Raw genomic sequence first — 22,062 nt, 5'->3', positions numbered from 1 at the left:
AAAAGGGGAAGACTCTTGTCATTACAGATACATACAAACGCATTCAAACCTTGACCATTGTGTTTATACTGAACATACATACATACATACATACATACATACATACATACATGCCTGCATCCTTGCATACATACACACATACACACAAACATACATACATACATACAAACATACATACATACATACATACATACATACATACATACATACAAGAAAAAGTATATACCGTCAAAGAGGTCAGCTGTCTAGCTGATCTGAATATCTCCTTAAAAATTAAAAAGAAAAAGAGTAACTATCGACAACTGCTTCGAAACCTCCATCTTCTATATCCAAGTTACAAATTTACATCGTGGAATTTTTCACTGAAAGTTTTACCAGCCATAGTATGCAACACATAAAAGAAATATTAAATAAGTGCCTGGAAGTTTTTAGAGTGGGGAAACGCTTTACACAGGGTCAATGCCATTCTCTAATCGATGCATACATTTGCCTTAAAGAAAGAAGTAATCATCATTGCATGCAAACTTGATCGCAGGTGTTACATTAAAGTGTTCGTTCTCCTAAAGAGATGGCTAAACAAAAACAAGTTCTCACTTTCCCAACTGTTGGATGACCGTTGCTGGTCTTTGGTGAATGTATATCTGAACACTCAATATGCATCTTCGTGCAACTGAAATATGTAAATGGAGAGATTGGGTGAAAATCTGCGAAAATCGCTCGTTACTGGATTTTCTTGGTAGTGCTTGAGTGTGTTTCTCCCCCATAACTTCTATCCGCTTCCAACAGTCAGAAACCCAACGAGAGCAGTTAGTATCGATGCCTTCCACTTTTGAAGGTTTGATGTTACTCGCCAAAATGGTCTTCAGCTGATCTTTGAAATTCCAACCAAGCAACGACCGTGGTGTTGTAGGCCGTAGGGGATCTTATAGGTGTGATGTGAATCAGATTTGTGCACTACGTACAGATCCATTTCCTTTGGTGTCTATACAGCGTGGATTCGATGCTGTTCGTGTTGGTTCGACAGAGGATTTCTGTGAGGGTAATTTTATCTTGCCAGGAGACGGAATAGATCTTCTGAAAATTTTGAAAATTTTAAGTAATGAAGTATCTCAACTTACACCTATTCAAGAATAGTCAACATTTTGGATGCTGGATTTGATTACAGGCAAACATCAGTTCTAAATGCTTCCGCAAGAACTCCAAACACTTAGCGACTACAATTATAAACTTCGTAACTGGTACATATCACAGTATTTCTCATCTATCCTTTGAGAGAGACGTGCCCAACCAAACCGCTCTTATCATAACGAGACACTATAAAGAAATGACTTTCGTAGAAAACTAATGTACAAGGAACAGTTTCCACACATATTATGACTAAGAAGATAAAAATGATTTGAATCAACCCACTCCACAACGTACATGTAACATCGTTATGCCACCAACCTAACTGTATCTATAAAGAAATCATTCGCCAACCAAAAACAACCACAAACACCCCGAGCACAATAACATGAAACTGAATCATTATTACCTAGCCAGCATTGCATACCAGATCTCACACCACAATCGAAGATATACACCTAACAAGTTCCCACTTTAAATCCTGCTTGTATGTCAACAGAACCTCTATCTTGTTCACTTACATGATCGTACACATCTAAGGTGGTGAAGTTATTTTACTAAATTTTTTATTTTCAGAATGAATAGAGACAAAGGTAATATATTTTAATAGAAATATAGTACTAAAAGGGTTGAATTCAAATGCCTCGTACCATTGTACCCATTTGTCTTGTTGATCTTGCATCAAGAATAAACGTTGGTTCTAATCATAAGTAGTATTATGGTCAATGCCCTGTCTATCCTACGTTAAGTTCACAATACAAAGGCTTCCACTACCTCCTCTATCACCACGAGTATTTTATTCATGTTTTCATTTATGTACGATCTATAAATTGAAAATACATTGCTTTATCTATTTAGTTGTTTTGCTTCAGCAGCAGCAACTATTAGGTTAGTTAAATAGTATTCAATACATAATCCAAATTTGGAAGGAATAAGAGTTACTCGAAAGTGAATTAAAAACTATAAGTAGTTCTAATTATCATCAGTTTGCCGTCTACCTATTTATTTCTCAAATTGTATTTACCGTCTACTTCTCAAAAATGTGTTGACATTTTACTTGCTCGCAACTTATAGCTTTAAATTGCTCTGCAGTTTCAGGCTATACAACAATGGAATGTGCTGTCATAAAATGTGCTCACCTAGTCAAACTCCCCGTTCTCAAAACTGTAACACAAACATTGTTCTCATTTGTGCCTAACCGTCCCCAAGTTTTCAACTACAATTTCGGTATATTCTTCAATATAACATCAACAATGTTGATTAACCATGGTGTGTTGCTGATGTGTCTATAACTACAACTATCTTTCTTAATTCACAATACAACAGAATGTTTATTTAGTTTTATATAATGACGTCTATGATCACCGATTATTTTTTCCCCACTTGACTACCCCATTAACGCCTTAGAAACTGTACAAGAAAACTCTGTATCCGACTTGTTTAATGAAGTTCCTTGGCTGCCATACTTCTGTCTACATTTCTTATATTTGGCTCAGCTCCTGACATAAACTTCTACACATCTCCCGTTCCCTCAACGAAAAATTCGATAATTGTGATACTCAAAAGTTGACTGTCAAGGTCAGCTGCTAAGACCTGTTCCCTTCACTAACTTAGTATACTATTTTATCATTCTTATTGATTGTCTCTTTGATCTCAATCGCTTCTACACAAATCTAGTAATTTAATAAGCATTGGTTTCTGATTAACTGCTCAGCATTTGTGATTGCAAGGTCTCTGAGAACTTTGTCATGTCTTCACGAATAGAGATATATATCTCTTTATTTTGACAGAATAAGAATACAAGCTTATTCTTGTATTCTTGGGTATCTCAATCTCAATACTATATTCATTTAACATTGTCATCAAGGTTCCTTCTATGTAGATTGACTAGTATTAAAAGAGTGTCATAAACTGATGTCCATTTGAAGGATATTATATAAGGCAGCGAGCAGGCAGAATCGTTAACACGCTGAGCAAAATGCTTGGCGGCATTTCGTCTGACTTTACATTCTGAGTTCAAATTCTGCCGAGGTCGACTTTACCGTTTTTCCTTTTGGGGTCGATAAGATAAGTACCAGTTGAGCACTGGAGTCGACGTAATCGACTAGGCTTTCCCCAAAATTGCTGGCCCTGTACCAAAATTTGAAAGCAATATGAAGAAGATAGATAGATAGATAGATAGATAGATAGATAGATAGATAGATAGATATCCTTTAAGTTCGTTTATGAGAAATGTTTTGAATATGCATATAAAAGCTCCTATTCTATTTTGCCGTCTGTAACCTAATGACGCTAACTGGCGATACCAGTTTTTTGGGGTCGCACCGAGCTGTGCCCATATAACGTAGGATAAATATAGTAATAGTAATAATAATCCTAAGATGGGATCTATAAATATTCTAATGCATCGCTGCGCGCGTTTCCACAAATCATATTTCTTAAGACCACAGTCAGTATTCCTGTAATGGTAACAGTGCTGTCCGTAGTATCCATGGGCATCAGGTGGATCATGTTCATGCATTCATTTCTCCGCGGCTTCGATTGATAAAACGTAGTGATAATGCACAACTACGTAGTATCATGAAGTATAATGTTAAAGATTAGTTGGATAATGCAATTCCAGTTAATTCTCCTGTATTAAATAGAAAAATAAATCCTAATGATCATAATGTAATAAAAATAATAAAAGCGCCCTTTTAAAGCCTAGCCAGGCTCATGGCCCCGGTTTCTCGGTTTCAATGGCGTATACGTTCCCCAGCTGGACGGGACGCCAGTCCATCGCAGTGTTACTCATTTTTGCCAGCTGAGTGGACCGGAGCAACGTGAAATGAAGTGTTTTGTTCAAGAATACAACGCGTCGCCCGGTCCAGGAATCGAAACCACAATCTTAAGATCATGATGCTGACACCCTAACCACTAAGCCACGCGCCTCCACAATGATCTTAATGTAGTGAAAAAATTTTTAATAGGTGAGCCATAAATAGTAGCTGGTCAACTAAATACTTTAATTCTTGTCGGAATTGCAATAATTATTGTGGCGGCTGTGAAGTATGCTCGTGTGCCGACGTCTATACCAACTGTAAATATGTTGTGAGCTCACATAATAAAACCAAGAAGTCCAATAAATTATTCCAAGACTTCTGAATGTTTCTTTTTTTAATGAGTAATTAGAAACAATATGGGAAATTATACCAAATCCTGATAGAATTGACATATATACACTTCTGGAAGTCCAAAGAATCAAAATAAATGTTAATCTAGGACTGTGTTTCCCCCGCCCCTCTTAGATAAAAAAAAAATGTGGTATTAAAATTGCGTTCAATTAGTAGTATAGTAATTGCACCAGCAAAAGCTCGTCAAGATAGAAGTAAAATTGCGATAATAAAAATAGATCATACAAATAACGGGAGACGTTCAATTTATACTCCTTCTCATCGTATATCAATGATGATAGAAACATGTGATTTGTGGAAACGCGCGTAGCGATGCATTAAAATATTTATAAATTGCTTTCAAGGATTATTATTATTATTATTATTATTATTATTATTATTATTATTATTATTATATAATATGCCACCCCTCCATACACACTAGTAGCTTACCTCCTCAGACATTTTCTTTCTTCCATGTTTACTTTTTCTCTCAACAAGCTCTCGTCTCTTAGTATCATTCACGCTTTTTGTCATAAACGTGGATTAGTTAAGAAAACAATATTTGTATTGAACACACTATTTATTGCCCAGTTGCTCGACGGAATGCATAATAGTTATGACGTCGCCCCAACTTTAAAAATTATTATGTCTATGCAATAAACAAATCATTAGTTAGTTGGAACCTTCGGCCATATAAGAATTCAATGCCAAGAATATCAATAAGTTTATTTATTCTCTTGTTATACACACATGAATATCGATATCAATACTATTATCAATATCGTGTTATAATTAATAATGATATTTAGAATGTTATTTCTGTTGAAGTTTTTCTGTTGTTTTTGCTGTTATTGTTGTTGTTGTCGACTTGGTTCTTTTCGAAAATCATTATTTCTTTCATTTCTGAAGGCGTCCAAGAAATTCATTTAAAATAAATGCAGGACACCCCTAGTTTGTTAGAGCAATGATGAGGATGCAGTAGTGGTTAGTTCATCAGTCCAGATTCAATATTCCAGAGCAGTGTTTCTCATAGGGAAGAAGCAATCCCCGCTTAAGGATCGAGGCTAAGAAAAATGAGAAGAGGACGAACAAATTGTCATGTATAATAAAATTACAATGGTTTTAGACTTTTTAAACTCCCCCGTTGCCATGACTAAAAGAGAAAAATTATATGAATGCAAAATCTATTTTGTTTCCTCAGTTATAAAGAGATTGATGAAGCAAAAAATTTCACCAATATTGAAGATGTATTGTGATCTCTCAATCTGAGACCCACTTTTCTAGAGTGCGTTCTCATTGCCTTTTCCGGCCCATGGTAGGATCTGAACACAACACTGTAAGCTATCAACTTAGCTACCATGTCCACACAAAACTGCGGTAGCTACCGAGGGCTAAGTGAGTTCACTGTTTGACTGCTGAATATGTTGGCAATAGACGTAATGTATTACTGGTGACAGGATACAAACCACTGAATCATTGTCTATTTGTCCAGTACACTAACAAGTTGATCATCTTCACTTTCATGAGTTCGGAGACGAATAGAAACTATATTTAAGTTTATGTACCTCTAACACTAAGTCGTATGCGCGAGACTGTTTTGATTCAAGATCAAAACCAAGTCACTTCGCTCGCAGCTCGCTGTCTTGAGAAAGGCATGAACGTTACTGTCTCATTCGTTTTCACTTATAACTATGCTTCATATTTTTAAAAAAATCAAATTCTGAACTCACAAATTTTTAATCAGTCAAATATTATTCAATGGTGGCCGGTTCTCTACTATTGGTAAAAGACTTATAGACATTGTAGACTTAAACCAACACTGCGGGTAGTGGTATTACCCGGGTTGTCATTAGCGAACTCTATCCTACCTCAAGCATTCAGCGGCATAAGAAATTTTTCCGGTACGTCCTGCCAGTCTCGGAAGTTCCTAAAAAGGGCTACGGGTGCCGTCATTCCTCTTCTGATTAAAAAAGACTCTGTTACGAAACATTTGCGAAGGACAACGTTCAACCACTTACAAAACCTGGCGATGGATCCTAACAACTAACACCTTTACCATACATTATCAGTTGCATTAGCCGTTGCATGTTTTGTTATAGATACTCTTGCTTTAGATGCTCTGTTACTTCATCCTTCATTGTTGCTGTTGTTGTTACTATTTCTGTTTCGATCATGTTTTAATTGTTTTTTGCCTACGTTCTATTATTTTGTTGCTGCTTCTTCTGCTAACGCCGTCTCCTTCTCGTTGTTGCACAATAACACTTTTTTCCGGTATCACCTTCTTCCTTTAGTCGAAATGTTTATTGCCTCAAAGTTAAATTATATTGAATACCGCCGCCCCTACTTCTAAAGTGTCAAAACGAAAGGCTAGTTTGCTCAGAATACTTACTTAGTAAACAAAACACTGATCGCACCTTTCTGGAAAACTTTCTTTCAACACAGCTTTCTTTTCCTCTCTCCAAAGTCAACAATTCTCGTTCTTTCTATAGTTCTGCCTTTCTCTAACTGCCATGACCCCTGCTGCCTTTCAACATTAATCTCTCTCTCTTTTTCTCACTCTCTTTCCCTCTCTCTCTCTCTCTCTCTCACTCTCTCTCTCTCTCTCTCTCTCTTTCCCTCTCTCTCTCTCTCTCTCTCTCTCTCACTCACTCTCTCTCTCTCTTTCTCCCCTATTATGTCTTCTTTTCTTCTCTTAGTTACTCTCTATCTGCTATTACTCGCGTGCAACTTTTTCTTTGTTCATGCTTCCTCTGTTTCTTTTTCGTGGTGTAAACACATTTAGACAAATATCCTGACATTGCTATACATGCAAACACATGTATAAAAATATATGCATACATAGACAGACACAAATGTATACAAAAACACACATAAACGCACATACCCACATAGGTGCACTGACCACAGAACCTCAAACATTTCACTGTTTTACTTTAAAAGACTCTTCTTTCACACAACTATTCAGTAACAAAAGCGGAAGAATTAATCATCTTAAGCGAACTGCATTGTTTCGCAGCCACTCTGGTGTTATGACATCGGCAAATCTTACATGTGGCGCTGTTAAATCTGCAATATAGACACAAGGGGATATAACAAAGACATCAGTAACGAAATCCTTAAAACATTTTGAATACTCCCCACATCATTAGTGTGGTCACTATTAAATGTCAAATCGTCAAAAACCAATTTGTATGTATACATACATACATATATCCAGTGATCTATCTAGTAATATCTAGTAATAACTGGTAGGGACAAATAGACTTAATTTCCCTTTTTATAGTATCACCTAACAGACAAGTAATCTGAATATCCGGTCTAGGCCGCGTTTACGTCAGAAAAATAAATATAGTAACATGGACTTAACGGATTATCATCAACGTCCACTCTCAGTTTCTATATTGATGCTTACATTCAGTTTTGTTTTACCTTCAGGTAAGTCTTTTATATTTCTTAATTGAGAAAATTTTAGGGAATGCATTTTTCAAAGTAATTTTTCCTTTTACTTAAAATTTCACTTCAAACTTTCGTTGCTTATACTTCCTTTTGTTTTGTTTTCTTTGATGATTTAGGAAAAAAGTAGCTGCTTTCAGAAATAGTAATTTTTTTATACTCATCGTCGTCATCATCGTAATCATCGTTGTTGTTGTTGTTGTTGATGATGATGATGATGATGACGATGATGATGATGATGATGATGATGATGATGATGATGATGATGTAGTTGTTGTTGTTGTTGTTGTTGTTGTCATCGTCTGGTAAATTCGTGTCCCTTTGCCTTGTAGTAAATGAAACTAGAAATGCCTGAAATTACTTAAGAGAACACCTTTTTCTCCAGCCCGTTTATTTTCGTTGCTTCTATTTTTGTCAGCAGACGACAGATTTACAATTCAATGCTACAGGAGTTAGAATAAAGACGCCAAAGGTTCTGATCAGTTTGTCAAATTAGTGGAATTAATTATACTATCTGTAATTAGAATTTATGAATTGGGTTTATTTCTTCAATTTTTTGTCTTATAAAACCCAGCTGCTATAGAGGAAGAAATTTAAAAAAACTAGAATCAACGTGTTTTTTCTTCATTTTCATGGTGAATTTAATTAAAATTCTTGCTATAGAAGCGTGTGATAATCCCTAGATCTTCACATAATGTCTGTACAATTGACGTGTTTCACAGATATTTCACTCTAAATAAAATTTCATTCAAACTGTTATCCTTATCCGAATTACATCTCATCTGATTGCTCTCTTGTATTTTTCTTGAAACCCATAAGATAATCACGCAGAATTTGTTAATCTCTGAGATCCCAGTATATGTCTCACGATATGACCAGAAAGCATTTACATATGGAAATAAATCAACCAAATATTTTATATCGTATGTTAGAGATTCCTTAAATATATGGTATTTGTAATTTCTTATTTTCACCTAGATGTTTCTTTAAAATTTATCTGTTATGCAAAGATATACACTTCGGGTTACGATATTTATATACATACATACATGCATACATACATACATATATATTTTGCGCTTTTACTTGTTTCAGTCATTTGACTGTGGCCATGCAGGAGCGCCACCTTTAGTCGAGCAAATCGACCCCAAGACTTATTCTTTGTAAGCCTAGTACTTATTTTATCGGTGTCTTTTGCTGAATCGCTAAGTTACGGGGACGTAAACACATCACCATCGGTTGTCAGGCGATGTTGGGAGGACACAGATACACAAAGATATACATACACATACATATATATACATATATACGACGGGCTTCTTTCAGTTTCTATCTACCAAATCTACTCACAAGGCTTTAGTCGGCCCGAGGCTATAGTAGAAGACACTTGCCCCAAGGTGCCACGCAGTGGGTATGAACCCGGAACCATGTGGTTGGTAAGCAAGATACTTACCACATAGCCACTGCTGCGCCTATATATATATATATATATATATATATATATATATATATATATATATATATATATATATATATATATATATATATATATATATATATATATATATATATATATATATATATATATATATATATATATATATATATATATATATATATATATATATATATATATATATATATATATATATATATATATATATTAACTCTATCATGATTTGGTAATAGATTTTAGAAAGGAATGGTTCCTTAATGATTGTCTCTAAAACTTGCTGAAGAGAAGGTTGAATATTTAAAATGTTACATGAGAGAGTACACAATCAGGTACTCTAGCCTTAATTAGGAGATATAATAAAGCCACCCCATATCTGAAAAAACTAATGATTGAGTATAATAGATACGAATCATACAAGTGTGAATGATTGGAGCATTAATAGAAATAGGATTGGAGACATTTTCAAAACAGATTTGTAACAAGATGACATGTTAAATAGCAAATGCATCTGAATACTGCATGTTTCAAATTTAATTTTGCTTCAGACACTTTCAATGAATATTCTGTTAAAAAAAGAAAAGTAAAACATGATTTCGTGTACATTTCTTTCATTTTTATTACTCACTGTTTCTCGTTACTTAATTTATAATGAAATGAAACTAGTAAAAAGTTAAAGATTTGATATTTAGAATACCAAGAATAGTAATATATCTCGTATGTGTGTATATATATATGTGTGACTGTGTGTCTGTGTGTCTCTGTGTGCCTCTGTGTGTGTGTGTGTGTGTGTGTGTGTGTGTATTTTTATGGATTAGTTATATACAAGTGTGGAGGCGCAATGGCCCAATGGTTAGGGCAGCGGACTCACGGTCATAGGATCGTGGTTTTGATTCCCAGACCGGGCGTTGTGAGTGTTTATTGAGCGAAAACACCTAAAGTTCCACGAGGCTCCGGCAGGGGATGGTGGCGAACCCAGCTGTACTCTTTCACCACAACTTTCTCTCACTCTTACTTCCTGTTTCTGCTGTGCCTGTAATTCAAAAGGTCAGCCTTGTCACACTGTGTCACGCTGAATCTCCCCGAGAATTACGTTAAGGGTACACGTGTCTGTGGAGTGCTCAGCCACTTGCACGTTAATTTCACGAGCAGGCTGTTCCGTTGATCGGATCAACTGGAACCCTCGACGTCGTAAGCGACGGAGTGCCAACAAAAACAACAATATACAAGTTCTCAACCAATGTAGGACGTTTTCTGGTGGAAATATGCTTATTAACAAAAATGCAATAAAATAGTAATAAATACGAATACAAATTTCGAAAGTCTCTCGAGATTTTTGCTTTACTTTTTGTTTTGCATTTTGTTATTCTTTCATCCACTGAAACTGTATAATGAACGCTTAATCAAATCATTAGTATACTGGTTAATTAACCATATATTTCTCTATTGCAATATATTAAGTTAAATGATTCACAAGAATGTTTCTGTCATTCAGACAGAAGCGTTCAAAACCGATTTGTTGCGCCTTTCAATAGAGAAAATTATTAATGTTGGTTTTATGAACTTTTAACAGGAAATTAAAACTTTTCTTAATATTTTTAAAGGCGCAGGCGTGGTTGTGTGACAAGAAACTTGCATTCCAACCACTTGATTCTGGGTTCAGTCCACTGCGTGGCACCTTCGGGAAGTGTCTTCTACTATAGCCTCGGGCCAACCAAAGCCTTGCGAGTGGACCTGGTAGACCCTCGTGTTATATATATATATATATATATATATATATATATATATATATATATATATATATATATACGAGTGTATGTGTGTGTGTGTGTGTATGTGTGTGTGTGTGTGTGTGTGTGTGTGTGTGTGTCCTATCACCGGTGTTAATATGTGTTCTGAAAAAAAAGGGGGGAAAATTTAAACTGAGGTCAATTCACTTGACTAAAATTTCTTCAAGGCGGTGCCTCAGCATGGCCGCAGTCTAAGATAAAAGAGGAGGAGTGTAATCGTACAAATATCCCAATTATGTAATTTAATGAACTTGGATAGACGAAAATCAAAATCCACCTGGCAGGGCTTGAACGGATCTTTTTTAAAACGGGGGCCACATTTTTCATTAACGAAACACTTTGAAACTTGGAACACTGGTAGAATGTGTCATATAAAACATCTTTTTCTCTTAGTCTTCTTAAAAAAAGAAAGAAATCCATAAGTTATTCCATGTTAAAGTTGTCGTATTTCTGTAATTTCAACCAATCACTGACGTCCATTCAGCCGATATACATTAAGTGCCGACTACATAAACAAACGATTCTGAAACAATTAACCCTAACCCTAACCCTAACCCTAACCCTAACCCTAGGGTTAGGGTTAGGGTTAAGGTTAGGGTTAGGGTTAAAGCAAATTTAAAATGAAAAAAGCAAATAAAACGAAGGTATGGAGATTAAATACGCTTTACATCGCTTAATCAGCCAAAGGAGTAAATATAAACAACTGAATACTTGTCAGTGATTGATTGAAATTATCGAAATAAGACAATTTTTTACATGAAATAAATTCGAATACAAAAATATTTTTCTGTTCTATAACACAAAATAGATAAGTATACGAAGTTTGAAAGTCTTTCCGTACCAAAAACACTACGTAAAACATTAATGAAAAATGTGGCCCCCGTTTTAAAATAGATCCGCTTGAACTCACAGCTGACAGGGTAAAAGTTTACACTATGATACAGGGATCATAGCTCACATTTTATTAATTTATTTACATTTACCCATGTCGTACACATATGAAAATATCTCCATTTCTCCATTTCTATTACCGGCAATGCTTATGAAAGTAAATCAGACACGAAACACCAAATGTCATCAACTGCGCGATGGACCACAAATATATTCAATTTGAAAATACTTAGAAAAGATCTGAAGTACATTGGCCCGTTTATGGAACACAGTACCCTATTATTGAAATAAATAAGCACGCAAGTTAAGGGAGGATAGTGAAGGGTGAGAGAAAATGAAAGCAGCAGAGAAAGAATTACAAGGTTATTTATTATCTGCCTAAATAAACATTTTGTGGAGGCGCAATGGCCCAGTGGTTAAGGCAGCGGACTCGCGGTCATAGGATCGCGGTTTCGATTCCCAGACCGGCAGGGGATGGTGGCGAACCCTGCTGTACTCTTCCACCACAACTTTCTCTTACTTCCTGTTTCTGTTGTGCCTGTAATTCAAAGGGTCAGCCTTGTCACACTGTGTCACGCTGAATATTCCCGAGAACTACGTTAAGGGTACACGTGTCGGTGGAGTGCTCAGCCACGAGCAGGCTGTTCCGTTGATCGGATCAACTGGAACCCGCGACGGAGTGCCAACAACAACAAATAAACATTTTAATCAGTTATAGGTGTGTCTCTCTTCTCTGAGGTGTAATGAGTAAGGCAGCCAATGAAACGGAAGAATCCAGTTAGTTACACTTTTCTTAAATGTCGTTTCATCATGCTTCTATAAGTTAAATTGCAAAGAGACCCCCACCCCTCAAGGAAAAAATACATTGGCGAGGAAGGGAGACTGTTCAAACTTCATTTTCACAACACCACAACCATAGCCCTCATTTTTATTCCTGCGATATACATACACACAGAAATTCACACACAGAAACACACACAGACACACACACACACACACACACACACACACTCACTCACACATGCACACGCACATACACCTATACTCACATACGCTCTAACTTTGTTAATTTATTTACCTATCTCACTACCAACACTTTCTCGTCTTTATTTATCTCTATCACCCTTCTTATAGCTATGTATCTGTTTATCTATCTATCAACCTCAGATCGTCAGCCTACAAATATAATCAACTCCACACCCAGGACATTTATTTACATGGGTTTGTTTAACTGTTCGAATTCCCCAGTACTTCAGTAGATGTCAAACAATGCTGTGTGTGCTTTCTAGTGAGAATGACCGCGGCTAACCTTTACCATTACTCATCTTTTTCTTTATTTTCTTCACTAAACTTGAAGACATTGCAGGAATAAACGATTTGCTCGATAAAACAAGCTTCCAAGGACATGTTACACTCAAACGAAATACTTTGTTTAACTAACACACACTTTCTTAATATGTTTTCGCTTTTTTTTTTCTTCAAATTCGTGCATAAATACCAATATTAGTTGCCCATGGTAAATTTAAACCACCCAAGAAGAAAGAAGCGTCTAGATAAAGATTTATTTTGACCTTTTCTAAGTAAAGTAATGGCGGTAAAACATAGTCGTTCATTTATTTTTCTGTAACGATAAACATTTTAGAAATAATAAAGTCAACTCAGAAGTGCTAGCCTTGCGAGTGGCATCAGTTCTACACTGAACTAAATGAATCATTTTATAACACACATTTAGAGATTAATATATCAAAAGAAAACAACAAGAAACAATGTACATTGATGAGGTGGCGTTTCCTCCAAAGAACCAAAAGATGTCGTAATCAAGTAGTAGTGTATTTCAAGTTTAGTTCTTTTTATAGTGACAGATGTAGTTAAAGATACTGATAAACTCCATGTCAATCATGATCAAGTAGGCTTGTGAAAGATGATGTCCTAGTGTGACTTATGACTGAAACTATTAAAAAGAGCGAAGGAAAAATGCTTGGAGCAAGCCATAACGCTCTTAGATGTGCATGTATTTGTGTGGGGGTATGTATGTTTATTATTCTCTGAAATAAAATCTATTTTTGCATGCCAACTAGTTCCTTAGTGATTCTCATCACTATTTCAGTAAATATGCTGACATGCTTCGCTAATGAGGTTATAGTATTAATGGGTGACTTCAGATTCTCCGATACCGATACAGGCATGACTATGTGGTTAAGAAGTTCGATTTGCAACCACGTTATTTCGGGTTCAGTCCCATAGCGTGGCATCTTAAGCAAGTGTCTTCTATTACAGACCCGCGCCGACAAACGCTTTGTGAATGAATTTGGTAAGTGGAAACTGTGAGGAAGCTCGTTGTATATGTGTGTACGTATGTTTATCACACCACCACCATACAACGCTTGACAACTGTTGTTAGTTTGTTTGTGTACTCAAAAAGTAAGTACCAGACTTTTGAAACAATAAGTACTGAAATCGATTTTTTTGACTAAATCCTTCAAGCCAGTGGCTGCATGGCTGCAGATCAATGACTGAAACAAGCGAAAGATAAGATATACTTACCGAAATAATTCTAATATATACTTGTTGACTAATACTGTAGATATGTATTGTTCTGTTCTATTCTTCTTTTTCGCCACATTTGTTTTTCTTTCTAGTTAAGTTCACGGCATTAAATATATTAACCTTTACTTAATTATACCACTATCTATATATTCCAGGACTGGGTAAAAGATGTTATGTGTGCTACAGCGGCGAACAGCAGACATCAAAAAGTTATTGTCCGCCACAAAGTATTACGGCTCCGTATCTCACCAATTCTGAAGCTTGCTATGGCAGTTGTTTCGTTCGGGTAACAAAGCAAAATCCGAACGGTAAGTAACAAGCATCCTAGACAGAATTCTTAAGTTTATTTTACAAAACAGATGAAAATCACAAAACATTTGTAATATAATTAAAATATATTGAGTCCGAATTTCGATGTTTGTCACAAAAGAAACTTCGAGAATAAATATGACATAGGCGCAGACATAACTGTGTGGTTAAAATTTCACTTCGCAACCACGCGGTTTTAGGTTCAGTGCTACTGCGTACTCCATCTTGAGCAAGTGTTTTCTACTATAGTCCCGGATGAGCGAATTCCTGGCGAAAATAGTTGCTAGTACTTCGAACAAGCTGAGTATCGACACCCTTCAATTCTTCCTTTTAGACAGACAGACATATAGATAGATAGATAGATAGATAGATCTTCACAAAGAGTAAATACAGGGTGACCTCTGCCGTTCGACGACGAAGATTCTGTTGTTCGATCAACTGAATTACCTGCTCCTGAATAACATGTAAGTGGCTGGGGATTCTTTTGACACATGAACCGTAATGGATTCAACGTGACACAGTTTCAGTCTACCCAGTTTTTCTCACTTTGGCTTGAGGCTAAAGAAGATGCTATGTGGTGGAATCAAATTCGAGAGCTTGTGGTTCGAAGTGAACCATTCGATCATACTGTGCCAACGTAAATGTAGGAATTTTTCAAATTTTGTTCTCTTTTATTTCGAAAATCCTAAACACAAGACGTGTTGCCCCTGAGCTCATGATACCCTGAGTTTCTGGTACCTTCACACTGACTTGTCTACATCACAAACATCCATCCCCCCTCTCTGTGAATCTGAGTCGCTATGAATACGTAATGGCTCACCATTTAATGGTTGTGTGTAAAGAAACTAAATATTGAGAAATTATCCTAGTATATAAGATAATTATTGCTGATGAAGAAAAGTAATCATTGGTGTTCATTCTAATCAATCCCGATGGATTTCAAAGCAAACTAGACCTCGAACTCAGAACTAAATTGTACAGAAATAAAGACAATGTATCATTTAATCCAATGCTCTGACGTTTCTAACTTAAGCACAAGGCCTAAAATTTGGAGTGGAGAGGGGTTAATCGACTGAATTGGCCCCGGAACTCCAAAGGTTCTTTATTGTATCAACTCTTACATGATGAAAAAAAAACGATCAAAAGCAAAGTTGAGCTCGGCAGGATTTTGAGTTTGAACGTAAAGAGCCAGAAGAAATACAAGTCATTTTGTCCAACACTAACGATTCTGCCAATCCTCAGCTCTTATTCCGTTTAGTATAACTGAAAACATTCATACTTTATATTGGCACAAAACCAATATAGCATATGTAAAGTTTGAATGTAAATATTTAGAAATAAAATAATAATGTAATAGAAGATATCAGTATAAATATTTACTTTGAGAACTTACAATGACACAAAACCAATATAACGTATCAACATTTAAAGAGACAGTTGACTAGTTTTTATCTTATCCACCCCAGAAGAATGGAAAGTAAAATTGAAGTCAACGCGATTTAAACATGGAACATGATTAGATAAAGTGATAATATTTATTTCGATACGACCGTTTCTACCATTATACAGAATAGCGCATGTGACCGAGATCACAACATTCCCCTGTACGGGACGCCAGTCTTTTAGTTGTAGGGGTGAAGACCAGCAGGAGGAAGGGATTGAACTCAGAACGTAAAAAGGCGAAAAATGTCACTTTACATTTTGTCAGACGTGCTACCGATTGTGCCAGTTCACATGCATGTGTGTGTGTGTGTGTGTGTGTGTGTGTGTGTGTGTGTGTGTGTGTGTGTGTGTGTGTGTGTGTGTGTGTGTGTGTGTGTGTAAGCAATAAGCAGTGGATTGACAAAAGGTTAAAATACGAAATTTTGACATTTTGAGTTCAAATCTCGCCCAAAGTTACTTTTGATCCCAAATCTTTTGTGGGAGTGGGAAGCGATAAAATAAAGTACCATTCAGCTATACCACTTCTAGTCTGATGCCTTGTACCTGTGTTTAAAAAAAATTCGCCGTTAATCAGCAACATTAAGAGAAAACAAAACAACAGCCACTATATAATGATTTTTAAATAAATCTTCTCTGCATATCTCATTGCAGTTATATTTCGTGGCTGCACCGACTTACATCCTGACCTACCACCTCATTTACCACTCAAAAGTTGTCGCAGCTATTCAAACGAACAATGGTGCTTCTGTGATACAAACCTCTGCAACAGAGCTTCGATGGGTAAGTTTTTTTTTAAATATCGCATAGAGTCTGACAGAGTATATAAATCATGTGACAGTGTCTGCTGATCGAATAGAAAGCCTACTGATTAAAACATCGATGGTTTATATTCGGCCACGAGCAATTGTGTTAAAACACTTACACATACAGTTAGTCAAATCAGTCAATAGTACAAAGGTACTACTGGGATATATAGTATAATGGTCTGAGCAAATCAATTAATGTAAAATTGATTTCGAGACGTCTAAAATAATCGGGCATGGTTTTGTCGATTGTGTTGATTCCAGTATTCTGTTGGTGCTAATTTTTATGGACCACTGAAGGATAAAAGACAAAAATGACTCCAGTATAATTTCAACTTAAAACGTAAAGTTCAGTAATTAAACATGACGTTGTTTTGTTCGTCACTCTACTGAGTCTGCTCATCCATTATGTAATTAGTAAGCAATTCATTAGCTTACCGTCAATGCTGAATAAAGGGGGTTTTTTCTGCGTAGCGGCACGAAAAGCATCAATTTACAGGAAATACCACATGACCTGGTGAGTTTCATATGACGTTGCTTAGCCTCTGATCAGCTCTGATTAAGCAAACTTATAATCGGAGTCATTCCATCTGTGACCATCCTGTCATTTTCAATATCATTGACTCTATTGTCAAGCATGTTCTTTTTCACCTAAGGGTATCATTAGAGGGATATTTAGCAATTTATAACAAGTCGAGTGATCGCATAGAAATTCCCTCATTGGCCCGTCAGAATATTACAATATTGTTGTTTTTATTTAGCCCAAGGTCGACCTTGACCAAGCAGACATATGATCGAAGACTTCCATCTATAACCATCTCGTATTTTCGGGAATAATCTACTTCGAACTGTTTTATCTAATATGTTGTTTTTTAAGAACACCTCTGATCAAGGACAATGTTTCGCAATTTTTTCCCCACAGCTACTTCGAATATATATATATATATATATATATATATATATATATATATATATATATATATATATATATAGAGAGAGAGAGAGAGAGAGAGAGAGAGAGAGAGAGAGATGAGGTCAAGTTAAAATTGTTGAAGGTGAAATGTAAATTCAAATTAACCTCATTACTAGTTTTAAAGTTAAAACCAATAAATGGGTTACGGATTAAAATTTTAACTGAAGTTAAAAATTTCTAACTTTGGCATTAAAGCAAACTAAAATTTAAAAGCATTAAAATAAATTTATGGAATAATTGGTGAGACTAAAACAATAATGATGATGGTGAGAACATCAACATCAACAATACCAATAACAATAATAAAACAAGAGCACGCAGAAAGCGCAAACCTCCGCCAAAGCAACACCAACGTCCTTTCAACGATTAGCCAGAGATGATTCTTAAAATGAGATTATCTGAAATAAACTCGACTGCTCTCACAAACGAGAATACTAAAAATGAACCCGATCGCTCTCAAAATTTATGTAAAAAAAAAAAAAGGCGTTACAACCGTATCTGATTCTTCAAGTGCATTAGTTCTGTGTATGCACATATATTTACTAAATTGCTGACATTTATCAATGGTTTCTCCCATTGTGTTGATATACTATTTTGTATCATTAATAAGATTGTCAGTATTCTTGAAGACACGGGTATGCTTGTGTACGTATATGTATTACTGAAAAATGTTTGTTAAAATGTTTTGAAATATTATATTTAAATGGTTATTATACCCACATAAAACCGGGTGAAAGCACGTGCTCAAGACATCAAGGAAAGCGAGGGTGTGGGGAGCCTCGCATAGTTTTCTTTTCTAATGCCGATCTTTCCATATTAAATTGTTTATTTTCTCTATTGAATAAAATGTGTTGAAAATTGGCATTTTAGCTGTTGACCTAGTAATAAGTAAATAATTTGCTTTTATTATTTAGTGTTATTTAGTTTAATTAATAAAATTAAAACAAGAAAAATTGGTTTTATTTAATAATAAAGTTGTGGTGCATCGCCGTAAGGTGAATTTTTTAATCTATTATTTACCACTAAGCACTTATTATGACTTAACGTCTTGTCAGGTGGACAAATGTTAGGGTCGATATTGCATCATTGTTGGACAATGCTAAGAACACCAGTTAATCTAGTCTTGGCTCAAGGTTGCTGATTTGTAGGGAAGAAATATAGTTGACTGGAATGACTTTTATACATGCCAGGCAAGGATTTATTTATTCTATCAGCGAATGAACAACGAAACAAATCACTGTAAGATTTAACGTAAAACATGAAGTGAAAATATTAATAGTCATTTAATATAATTCGTGAAATATGTTTGTGTGTTATGAAGGGAGATGAGATTTTATGTTTAGGTTAGGATATTTCTTTGAAGAAAGTAATTTAATCCTGATTTAGCCATCTGACTGTCCTTCAGGTGATTGATATAACACTTTATAATATGTGATAGAATTTACAATGTTTAGTTACAAACAATGTGGAGTTCTTTTATAAAGTCAAAACCAAAAACTTGTCGGGGAATATGGGAAGAATTATTCATGGCATTCGTACATTAATGAAGCTAAATGATTAGAACGAGAATCGAAACTGGATCGCATTCTTAACTTACTTTTAGTTTAACATTGGAGCCGTTTTGATAAGGCACAAGGTCCTTTGTTTTCAAGAAGAACTGAGCTGTTATGATATTCACAACTTTCCTAAGCATGTCATTGGAGTGAAAAGATTTTAAAAGCGAACTGAAACCACGTACCGACCGGGCTAATGAAATGGAAATAAATTCTAATAAGATTATATAAATTTTCCGAAACAGTTTGCTTTAACACATTCTCTGTTGTTCTGCATCATTTGTAAATTTGTTCTGGAGATTGTCAACATTTTACATAATTATTCTGAATTTCTATTCTTTTTTTCAGATGAGCTAAGAAATCCTCCTACTGAGGAGGAGGAAGAAATAATTCCGAAAAGAACGGAAGAAAGTAAAGTGCTGCCGTTTCCAAATAACAAAGCCAATGAACCAACAGAGAGAAACAATTACATAACCCGAACTACACATCCAGTAAAACCCCAATGGTTTTTGAAACGAGTACCATCACAACTAAAAGATCACAAAAACCTTTCAGGTGGTCCAGAAGCATATTTGAACATTCCCATATCAAACAGTAGCTCCAGTACTTTTGTAGTGAATAAGATCGCTTGGGAATCTGAAAGAACGACTAGAGGCATAAACGGTTCGGAATCTTGCACAGAATCGATGTCTCGTCAATGTTTACCTTCGCTATTATTAGTTTATGTCACATTGATGGTATCTCTCTGTGTGAGACTTCAGTTATTTAAAAACTACTAATTTAAAATCAGTCTAATCTTTAACCCAAGCAGTTGTTAATTGTAAAAAGGGGCTTTTTCTAATTCATTTTTTTTTCCTTTCGTGTAGTGAGAATGGGGTAAGTTGTTTCTAGTGTACTTTTCGCTCGCTTTTAGACAGTGTGTGTGTGTGTGTGTGTGTGTGTGTGTGTGTCTGTGTGTGTGTGTGTGTGTGTGCGCGTGTGCGTGTGTGTGTGGTAGAACCTGCTCGGCTGCAAAGCTGGACTAATTTGAAAATGTTACGCTCACTCATGTATACCACTTAACCAGTTTCACACATTACTAATGGAACTAAACTGATTACCAGTAACATTATTCCAGTTGCTGAGGTTGAAGTTGAAGTCATAACGAATATTTAGCCCAGTAAGAGTATTTTAACTCAGCACCGAAAACTGACAAAATATTGGTTTCTTGCGACTAGACTAAAATGCCTTATACATTAACAGTGGAAATGAAGTGTAATTGCTTCAATCAAGAATCGAAACTGGCTTCTCAGTCTCGGCACATCAAGATCTTATCTGTTGCCTTCTGGAGCTCAACCAATTCTAAGACAAACTGATTTCTGATTTAAGCAATAAATATTTTGAGTAGAATAAAATTGTGTCTCTTCATGCCTTTCTCGACTGTGGTAATAACGTAAGTGGTGTAGCCTTGCTAATAGTGTAGCTAGAGTGTGTGCCAGCTGAGGCAGCCCTTGAATTTACCACCCCGCCTCCAATACAGGTTTATACAGCATCAAAAGTGCATCCCACATAAAAGTGTCACCCGGGGTGGACTATCCCACATCGCCCTCGCTAGTAAGGCTACTGATTGTTGCGTCCATCAAAACTAGGAGTGAAATAAACGTAAACTGCTATAAATCATAGCCCAGTTTAAGAACACTAATTGATCCTTCTTTACCTTCAGAGGAGTTCACTTTATTACAAGAATTCGAGCAAGGACTTCGGTCTGAGAATAACTTCCTTCCTTCCTACCAATCTTAGAGGCCCTGAAAAGTATCACGGAGCTACTCTTTCTCCTTTGACAATACCTTCAAAAATATTTAGCTTCACCTTGAGAGTTGAAACTAGTTCTTAGTGAAGGCGCCTGACGTATTCGGATATTCGGCACACGATTGTAAAGCCATGAGTTTGATTCTAGGCGGTGTGTTGTATTCTTGCACAAGACACTTATTTCTCGTTGCTCCAGTCCACTCAGCTGGCGAAAATGAGTAGTACCTGTATTCGAATGGGTCAGCCTTGTCACATTCTGTGTCACGCTGAATCTCCCTGAAAACTACGTTAAACGTACGCGTGTCTGTGAAGTGCTCAGTTACACGTTAATTTCGCGAGCAGGCTATTCCGTTGTTCGGTTCAGCTGAGACACTCGTCGTCGAAACTGACAGAGTACCAGTTAGAGATAAGTTCTTGTATTTGATTCCAGTCTGCAACCATTTCCTTTCCCTTACATCACTAATACATTTTGAGAAAATCAAATGCATCATCCAATCTCATCCTCCTCCCCGCCTCTTCCAATTGATTTACCTAATCGACTACACTGTTAATTAGATATCACTCTGTTTCATTTATGCTCGGTTACTTTTACAGACTTTTAAAATTAACACAGGACATCTGTTTCTTAAGACTATAGAAGTTGGATGCCATAATATTCATGCATTATCTACACATTAGCGATGTTATAATATGTGACATCCTTACAACTGGGATCTAAACTGGATTGAAACTGCAGGTCACTGAAAACTAGTATTTTTTTCCACATTTATTTAATAAAA

General features: G+C 35.9%; 1 protein-coding gene across 1 annotated transcript; it reads left to right on the top strand.

Moving 5' to 3' along the window:
• Window positions 1–6,995: 6,995 nt before the first annotated feature.
• LOC106875938 (uncharacterized) lies at window positions 6,996–20,889 on the top strand. The gene is made up of 4 exons (XM_014924256.3): window positions 6,996–7,715; window positions 14,570–14,722; window positions 16,818–16,946; window positions 19,844–20,889. The coding sequence occupies exons 1-4, from the start codon at window positions 7,637–7,639 to the stop codon at window positions 20,272–20,274; spliced, it is 792 nt and encodes a 263-aa protein (XP_014779742.1). The 5' UTR covers window positions 6,996–7,636; the 3' UTR covers window positions 20,275–20,889.
• Window positions 20,890–22,062: the final 1,173 nt, after the last annotated feature.

The sequence above is a fragment of the Octopus bimaculoides genome, chromosome 2 (genome assembly GCF_046866305.1).
Source record: "Octopus bimaculoides isolate indiv1 chromosome 2, ASM4686630v1, whole genome shotgun sequence".
NCBI classification, from domain to species: domain Eukaryota; kingdom Metazoa; phylum Mollusca; class Cephalopoda; order Octopoda; family Octopodidae; genus Octopus; species Octopus bimaculoides.
Note: the sequence above shows the minus strand (reverse complement) of the source record. Positions and strands in the feature narration are given on the sequence as shown.

Bases quoted from the DNA above. Each gene is read 5' to 3' on its own strand.
- LOC106875938 (XM_014924256.3), top strand. From the start codon at position 7,637: ATGGACTTAACGGATTATCATCAACGTCCACTCTCAGTTTCTATATTG. The intron at 7,716-14,569 runs GTAAGTCTTTTA...TATATATTCCAG, and splicing joins CAGTTTTGTTTTACCTTCAG to GACTGGGTAAAAGATGTTAT. The intron at 16,947-19,843 runs GTAAGTTTTTTT...TCTTTTTTTCAG, and splicing joins CTGCAACAGAGCTTCGATGG to ATGAGCTAAGAAATCCTCCT.